Below are 9,108 nucleotides of genomic sequence, written 5' to 3'. Positions count from 1 at the left end.
AAGCGCCAAGCGACAGAGGGCCGCTTTTTTTACCTGAAGCGATGGGAGGAGAAAAAGGCGCGCGCTTCAGGCCCAGAAGCGAGAAGCGACGGACCAGAAAAGGCGCGGAAAAGCTCGCTTAAGCGCTATTTAAGTTTTTTCTTTTTTTAAAAAGAGTTTTATTGGTTTTTTCTATTTATTCTAATTAAAACCCTTAAGCGAATTCTTCGACTGTGGAGCTGCTGCTTCTGCAACTGGTATGTGACTTCTTCTTCTTCTTCTTCTTCTTTATTTCTCTTTTCTTTTTCCTCTCTATTTATCTTCTTCTTCCTTGTTATCTGATTCTGTTTTTTCCCCCTCTTCTTTGCTATTTCAATGTTTCTTCTCTGTTCTTCTCAGTTCTGCTTTTGTTTTTCCTCTTCTTCTTCTCTGTTTTCCAGCTCTGGTTTTCTTCTTTTTTTGCTCTGTGTGTTCTTAGTTCTGACATCTGTCTATCTGTTTATATTTTCATTATTTTGTTTTCTCTTGTAGTATATTTCTTTATTCAACGGCTCAAAAAAGAGATCCAGCTTGGGCGTATGGAATTGCAATAGGCAATACTAATTTATTATTTTGTTTGCTTGGATGCTTGTTATGCCTATCTATTGTCTTTTAATTTAAGAATTGAAAGATTTTGTTATTTATTGAGTTCTTGGCTATTTATTTGTGCATGCTTAATATTTTTAAATTTCGTACTAAATAGCGGTCTAATGGAAAAAGTGTGTGCTTCGCTTCACACTTCTCACTTCTGTGAAGCGAGCCCTCGTCGCTTTTTTCCGTCTTTCGCTTTTCAAAACACTGATTGGAAGAGTGACAATTTGAAGTTCACAAACCATTCTCCTTATCCAAATTGCTGCTCCAAGGTAATTGTTGAAATTTTTGTAGGCACTCCCTGGGTTGTCTTGTCTATGGTTGATTAACTGTTATTATGTCGGCTGGAGTAACAGAGTTAGTATATTTGCCATAGAAAGAATTTGTGAAGGAGAGAAACTCTTCTGTGATTATCATTATGAGCCAGATGCAGTACCTGCCTGCGAAAGAAGAGGACCTCTTCTATGATTATAATTATCATCTGGTTCTATGAAAGAGTTTCCTTCTCCTTCAAGTGCCGTACTTTTCGATTGGCTCATTCTTTTAACAAGAAGTTTATTATCTACATTGACCACCTGATCCACTTAGTTGGCGGACAAAACCATTGCTTCTCCAGGATAACTAACTTATCAGATAGTGTTTCAGTTTATTATAGGCTGCATTCAGTGCCCGTTGGGTGTAGCCTTTGAAGCGGGAAAATATTTACAGGCTTGCTTATATCATATTAATGGTTTACATGTAAAACAACATAATGAAATTGTAAACATTTATCTAGGACCCGTTTGGCCGAATTTTTCACTTCCTCCAAAAAAAAAAAATCAGTTTTTTTAAAAACACTGTTACTGTTCAAAACCTGTTTGCAAGTTTTTCATTTAAACTTTTGACCCTTTTTTTTTAAAGTTTGCACCATTTTTTTGTTTTTACAAAAACCATCCCATTTATTTGAACCACCATCCAGGGTAAATGCCAACTATCGTAGGCTGGCCACTTCCCCTCGATACATCTCTCATGGAAGAGTGCAACTTCTACTCCTTTTTTCTCTCTCTAACTCATCTCTACCGATGGCACATAATCCTTAATCCGGCCAGTCGTGTGTCTTTAGGCAGCACCAACAACAGCGACGACATTCTTTGATGGTAATTACTAAAATCTACTATTATTTGCTTGATTTATTTAGATTTTTTAGATTTGTGAACCCTAGGTTGAGATTTTCATACATTTGGTTATGTATTCACAACTTTGATTCTCTTTTCAGGTAATATGTTCAGATCTTCAATTTTTTTTTTTGCTCAACTGTTGGACAACATATTTTGTGCTTTTATTTTTGGTTGAGTCAGCTTTTATCTGGCTGCTGGAGCTGATTAGGCAAGTAACACCTGAAGCTAATTTTGAGATTTCAGACGAAAATTGTGTGGTTGCACCTCCACTGGTTAACAGGGTAACATAATTTAAAGTTTTATTTTCCCTTCAACCTTTCTTATTGCGCATGTTTTCAGTTGTTCTTCTGTTTAAAAATGAAGATATTTATGCAACCGGTTATTTATTATTATACTGTAGAAATGTAAAGGAATCAGTAAACCACTTGGTTCAAACTCCGATACATGGATGGAAGAAGAGACACTGATTCTGATCAATATCCTACATGATGATACGATGAAGTACGGATTTAATGGTCCATGTTGGAGGGAAGTTATAGATGAGTTTTGGTTGAAATCTGACAAGAAAGACACTTGTACGAACACCAAATTAAGTCCAAGTACAACAGCTTAAAGATCGAAACAATTAAAAAATTCAAGGACATCCTTCAAGGTTGCTCTGGATGTTGTTGGGATCCTGAAAATTACGTATTTACTTGTCCATCTGCGATTTGGGCAGATCATGTATTGGTAAGTTAGCTAGATGAGTAAAAGTATGTATAACCATGTACAGGTAGAAGGGGGGATTCAACATTTTGGTTGTCATGATGGTCTTAGGTCTACACATGCTCACGTAGTGGTACTGGGACTGGTAAGCGAACTATGGCTAATCCATCTATTGTAACTGATGATGGCACATCTACATGTTGAAATAAAAAGTTGTACTATAGCTATTGACGGCATACATGAATCTTCTAGGAGGCATTTGAAGTGAAAAAGAGATGGCGTGGAGGCAAAAGAAAAAAAAATGGAAGAAAGTGCACGACTGGTAATACCCTTTAAGATGGTTATCTACTCTGAGCAAGTCGTCATTACCCAATTGCAATATATCATGGAAATATTTTGTATTTCGACAATAAGCAACTTTCTCTGGTTGTGCCTCACTTGCATAACCCGGCTTGCAAGATGTTTGTCCATATAGAAAATGGCAAATTCAGTGGGTTAAGGACTTGGGACAATTTTGAGAAAATAGTTTTTATAATTGGTTATGTTGTTCTCTAGTGCGATGAAACGCAAACTTTTTACACGTGTAATGGTTTATGTGTAACGATTCTCTGTGGCAGATTCACTTGGTGTGGGATTTGTAGTAATGTCTCTATTTGTAGTCTGAATATTGCTTTTAGTCATGTTTCTTTGTTTATGCATGTTATTTGGTTCTCTGGTCTGTACTATAAATGCTGTCATTGTATTATTTTAAGTTTAGCAGGTTGGTTGTAGTGTCCATTGAAATACAGGAAGCATATCTAGCAGAGACACTTGGCGAAACAACGGCATTGAGGATTGCATCTTATACATTGCAGTTTCTGATCAGAGAAATTGCTTGCAATAACAGGTCATTATCTCGCACACGCAATATACATCTAGGCCAAATATGACATGGATTGTTGATCTTCTTTGGGGACATCACATAAGTATGTATGAATTTACACGTTTCTATCTGAAACATTTCGTCGGCTATCGAGCGATGCATGTTCCAGTTGAGTATGTAGCTACTTTTCTTACTGTTGTTGCACGTGAAGAGATAGTCATCGCTTGGCAAGCGAATGGATTCAACATTCACTCGAGACAATAAAGCAATTAGTCGACAGGCTCCAACATTTATATTCCCAACAACTATTCTGGCATACATCCGAAGATTTCATATAGTAGCTGCTTTTGGATTACACTGGCTATGTTATTGCTTAAGGTAAGATCTAAAGCTACCGACTCAACATTTACTGTTGATGCTTGAAAAGTCTTTATTTTTCAGTGTTAGATTTATAAATGAGTGCAATATTGTAGATTAGTTTCTTCGAACTGCTTCATAGTTTGATTAATTTAAAGCTGATTATATCCCATCTGCGTGTTTAGCTTAAACAATTCTATGGGACATATGTACACACCGATGTCCAAAGAAATAAGCAGCAGGCTTATCGTAATTATTTGATTAATTCAAAGCTGATTATAGCCATGTGCATGTTTAGCTTAAACAATTCTATGGGACACCTATACAGGAATATCCAAAGAAATAAGCAGCAGGCGTATCGTAACTTTAAGGGTTTTGATATGCGGTTCACCTTTATTGCAGCTGCTTGGCAAGGTACTGCACACGATAGTAGAGTGCTTGAGAATGTGATTGTTGATCCAGAGGTAAGAGTTTCGTTTTCACCACACGGTATATTACTTGAAATGCATTATATTACATTTATTTTGTTTTTATAGATAAAATACTATGTTGTTGACACTGGTCTATGGAGCACGAAAGGGTTTTTACCTCCATATAAAAGAATGTGATATCATTTGCAAGACAACAGGGAGTGAAAGAGAGCCTCAAAACGATAAGAGTGGATCAACTATAGGCATTTATCTCTATGCATTGTAATTGAAAGAAAATTTGGATCATGGAATATTTAGATTTAGAATATTACTACAAGGCAAACACTTATGATGTAGGCACACACGTTAGGATTGTAATTGCGTGTGTTGTGTTGCACAAATTTTTGCGGGAACATAGTAGTTGATGGATTTTTTCATCATGATATAGTAGTTGATGGCACCAACTAACATCTGACGGGGCTTAACATTGTTGTTTCGTCTTCTCAGGCAGTTGATCAAGAAATGCGTGCTTGGCGAAAAGAGATTGTTCAGAGTGGGAAAATTATATTCAAGTATAGCTACTTACTAGTTTTGTTAACTTTTTGTTCTAATGACTTGCAATAGTATCAAAGAATTGGATGTGGAATAGTATGTAGGAGCTCTCGTATATGGGATTCTAATCTATGACAACATTATGTGACTACGTAGTAGCTCTCGTATATGGGATCTAATCTATGTCCTTATGTGACTATTTTTTATGAGATATTGTTCTTTTAAAGCAAATTTGGCTGTATATTTTAGTTTGAGTAGTCAAGGTGGGTGGTTGTGCTAAGTTCAGAAATTTGAAGCTGAAATCATATTTTTTTTTAAAAGTAGTACATTTAGATTCTAGCTGTTCTTTGCAAATAGGATGACCAAACACAATTTAAAATCCTATTAAAAAATCTCAATTAAAGTGAAATGCCTCTGATTTTCATGACTATACGCCTTCTTAGTTGCCCAATTCTGAGTGGAAGTCATATCTAGGAGCAAATCGAGGCCACAACAAGAATTTCTTGCTGATAATACTTAATATCCGCTGCCAAGACATTTTTCTCCCTATCTGATGATAGAAGATGACGGTAATAAAAAAAAGAAACATTCTCACTTAATACTTCAAATGACAGATACGTTGTATTTGTGCAGTTAAGTTTTGTGACTCAATGATGATTGACTAATTACATCTGCATTTAGTTTCACATTTTGACTTGACACATATTAATAACATAATGATTGGTTTAGTAATTTTAACATATTACCGGTATTAATTGATGTTTAGTGATATAGGTAATAAATAATTAATGTTAAAAGGGTAAAATTCATGTAAACCTAATTGATGTTTAGTGATATAGGTAATAATTAATTAATGTTAAAAGGGTAAAACTCATGTAAACCTTGTTGAAGTCGCTGGCCTCATGCCTCACCTGTAGCCTAACAACTTCTACGTGTTTAATATTTTTTTTTTCTTCAACTGATCATTCGATATTCGTATTGGGATAGTCTTACAATGGGGTAAAATGCTCCTAAAAAAGACGATTCTATAGTGTGTACTCGTTGAAATTTAAACTTGAGACCTCTAATTAAGAACGAAGGAAATACATAATATTTCACCACAGTCCTAGTTAGTTTTCTCTGTCTATTGCCATGTGTTTTTGTGTGTTTGAATTGTCACTAGGCTGAATTACGTGTACGCAATGGGGAGTTTTGAGTAATATTGGTTTACCTAACTGTTCATTGTAGAGAAAGTGGACGCCGTTCCCAATTGAAACATTGAAGAGAAATAATTGCATTTGCACTCTTTGTTTATTAAGCCACAAGAAATTAAACTATATGTCCCACCACCACGTGAAAAGGAAACCCCACTAGAACTTACTCCTATAAAGGCGAGCCAATAATATTGGGCAGCACTAGCACCATTGATGTGCAGACTTCACTTGAGGAGTCAATATTGTACTACTTACCAATTAAAATTATGACATCTTAGATACTGAAATTCACCACCTACACAAAGTGAAAAAAGATAACAATAGAGTGAAAAGATTACCAACCTCAAGGGTTGAAGCTTTTACGCAACAAAAATAAAAGAAATTGGTAAATGGTAATCAAGATTAGTCTCGCTTTACAACAGCTTATGATAAACCAAAATGGGAAACAAAAAACAGAAATCTCAGAAATAGCTATACTTTGACTAATTATCAAAAATAGCAATAATTAAGTCTATCTATTAGCTATAAATTCTCTCTGTATGTTGTATCTATACCAAGCGAATTGACATTATGGACACTAGGGTCGTTTGGCACATATCCCATGAGATTGGAGATCATTGACATTATGGACACTAGGGTCGTTTGGCACATATCCCATGAGATTGGAGATCCTATAGAATTATTTTATCCCTTTCATAGTAATCCCACCTTTTTAGTATAAATAGTGGGATAAAATAATTTTAAAATTAATAATTTCTTGTATCAAACATGGGATAAAGTCAGGGGCGGCTCTACCTTGTTAACAAATATGCAGCCGTCTTAGGCCCCCAAATTTGAGGAGCCTCATTTTTTAGTAATGATATATATATATATATTATATATATATATTTCTTTTTAAATTAAATATTATTTATATAAAAATAATTTTTTTTATATAAAAAGAAAAGAATTATTATAAGAAACTCATATATCTAGAATACTATGTCTCAAGAAAGATTAAATGCATAGATTATATTATTACTTAAAAAAGAATAATTAGAAAAAAACGATTATATAATTTTGAAAATAGTATTCATTAAAAATGGTTATTTTTTCTTAAAATTTTAAGGCCTCCGTTTGATTTTCGCCTTAGGTCACGAATATGTTTGAGCCGCCCCTGGATAAAGTTAATCCCAAACTTAATCTCAAAATTATTTTTCTATTCCTTCTACCAAATGATCCTTAACGGATGAGGCCCTACCGGCGCGAATCCGAATTAGTCGGCTCCAATGCGGGTATCGGATACCGAATATCGGATACCGGATGGAAAACAAAAAAAAAGAATTGATACAGCTCACAGCTCACGGCTCAATACACAGCAAAAATAGATACAGCTCAAATTGTGCTTATGTATTGTAATTTTTTAAACTCTCATTATTTCGAGTTAATACAAAATATATATTTGTTTTGTCAGATAAATCTTCCAAATAAAAAGAGACTTGCCTTATGTGCCAGATTTTATAACTTTTTAATTAGAAGTATTGTTATTTATAGATTTGGTTACTTTTAAACTTGAAGATTAGTCAATTTTATCATATTCCATGGTTAAGCTAAACATTAAGCTACAATATAGGAGTAATGAAAGTTGGTTGGGTTAACCACTTTGCAGACAGTGATAGAGATGCACAAAAATTGGCATCTTCTTTGTCAGTCTCTCATAAATATAAATACAAATGACCTCACTGTTTCTAATAATTTCTTGACTTTTTTGCCTTTTCGCTTTTCTCTATCTTCTTTCTTTTCCTTTTATACATGAAATGAAACTACATTTGTTTTATCAAAACTAGTGCTTTTTCTTTTCAAATTTTCTGCTCGACAACTCCCATGTTGTCGTGTTTGTCGGAGAAGCACAGTATGTGGAGAAGAAGCGAAAATGGTTATCTCATTTTGTTACTCTCTCACTTAGCTGTTTACTGTTTGCTCTTCACTTGTTCCGCTGCTTGTTCCAATGGCAATTGCCAGGTTCTTCTCTTTTACAAGAAATTGCAAAATTGTTTTTATATATATAAAAAGAACTCATTTTTTTTGTGTTTAAGGTGTGTGTGTGCAATTTTTGTATGAATTTGGTGAACCCCATGTGCAGATCCGTGCAATTTTGAATTTTGATTTGTGGGTTTGAGCTGAAATTTGATGAATATTGTTACAGCTTCTTGAGTCATGTGCTTCAGCTGCGGACTGTGGACCTGGTTTATACTGTGGGAATTGTCCTGAATTGGGAAAGAGTCAGCCGTTTTGTATCAGAGGACAGACTATTGAACCCACTTCCATTGTAAGCTTCTTTCTTTACTATACTCTCCAATTTCTGTTCTGGGGAGGTAACGTGTTCAAGCCGAGGAAACAGCCTCTTGTAGAAATGCAGGGTAAGGCTAGAATAGACCCTCGTGGTCCGGCCCCCTTTCCCTGACTCGCACATAATGGGTGCTTTTGTGCACCGAACTGTTTTTTTTTTTTCTTCTTTTTGAGTGAGGGTGATGTATAAATGCTTTTGTTCTCTTTCTGGACTTGGGAATGAGCAGATTAGTGGATTGCCCTTCAACAAATACTCATGGCTGGTGACCCACAATGCCTTCTCAATTGTAAATGCACCATTACTGACAGGCCCACAGAGAATTACATTCTATAATCAAGAAGATACTGTCACAAACCAATTGAGAGTATGTGGTTTCTTGTATTTGTCCTGCTTCATTTATTCAACATGAGTTTTCTATGTTGTTTACACAATTGCTTTTTATTTCGTGTGTCTTTTTAGAATGGAGTGAGGGGATTGATGCTGGATATGTATGATTTCGAGAACGATATATGGCTCTGTCACTCATTTCGTGGCCAATGCTACAACTTTACTGCATTTGTAATGCTATACAATCCCTCTCTTCTTTTGTCGTGAGATTGCTCTTGAGTAGCTTTTCGATGTTAATACGTAAAATGTGGTTTCTAGGAACCGGCAGTCAACACTTTGAAAGAGGTGGAAGCATTTTTGAGCGCGAATCCTACAGAAATAGTCACCATCATAATTGAGGATTATGTGCATTCACCAAAGGGTTTAACAAGGGTTTTTGCTGATGCTGGGCTGGACAAGTATTGGTTTCCTGTTTCTAAGATGCCGAGAAAGGGCGATGATTGGCCCACTGTGAATGATATGGTTAAAAAGAACTATCGTTTGTTGGTTTTTACTTCTGATTCTTCCAAGGAAGCTGCAGAAGGAATTGCTTATCAGTGGAGATACA

General features: G+C 35.3%; 2 protein-coding genes across 3 annotated transcripts; both read left to right on the top strand.

The window, feature by feature from the left end:
• Window positions 1-4,883, top strand: LOC107860275. 2 transcript variants are annotated; one of them, XM_047404119.1, is made up of 6 exons: window positions 7-1,745; window positions 1,865-2,047; window positions 2,167-3,711; window positions 4,019-4,154; window positions 4,608-4,691; window positions 4,728-4,883. In XM_047404119.1, exons 3-6 carry the CDS (start codon window positions 3,569-3,571, stop codon window positions 4,785-4,787), a joined length of 423 nt encoding a protein of 140 aa, XP_047260075.1. In that variant the 5' UTR covers window positions 7-1,745; window positions 1,865-2,047; window positions 2,167-3,568; the 3' UTR covers window positions 4,788-4,883. The 2 variants fall into 2 exon arrangements, 1 of the variants encoding a protein (XP_047260075.1); XR_007050475.1 differs by having other exon boundaries at window positions 1-3,711; window positions 4,093-4,154; window positions 4,608-4,883.
• A 2,431-nt stretch (window positions 4,884-7,314) lies between these two features.
• Window positions 7,315-9,104, top strand: LOC107861390 (PI-PLC X domain-containing protein At5g67130; the record flags this gene model as incomplete). Its single annotated transcript, XM_047404117.1, has 5 exons — window positions 7,315-7,846; window positions 8,031-8,153; window positions 8,401-8,538; window positions 8,634-8,732; window positions 8,820-9,104. Coding segments are annotated over exons 1-5 (783 nt in total), but the record flags the coding sequence as incomplete, so codon positions are not given.
• Between the last annotated feature and the right edge of the window lie 4 nt (window positions 9,105-9,108).

The sequence above is a fragment of the Capsicum annuum genome, unplaced genomic scaffold (genome assembly GCF_002878395.1).
Source record: "Capsicum annuum cultivar UCD-10X-F1 unplaced genomic scaffold, UCD10Xv1.1 ctg5232, whole genome shotgun sequence".
Taxonomy (NCBI): Eukaryota; Viridiplantae; Streptophyta; class Magnoliopsida; order Solanales; family Solanaceae; genus Capsicum; species Capsicum annuum.
Note: the sequence above shows the minus strand (reverse complement) of the source record. Positions and strands in the feature narration are given on the sequence as shown.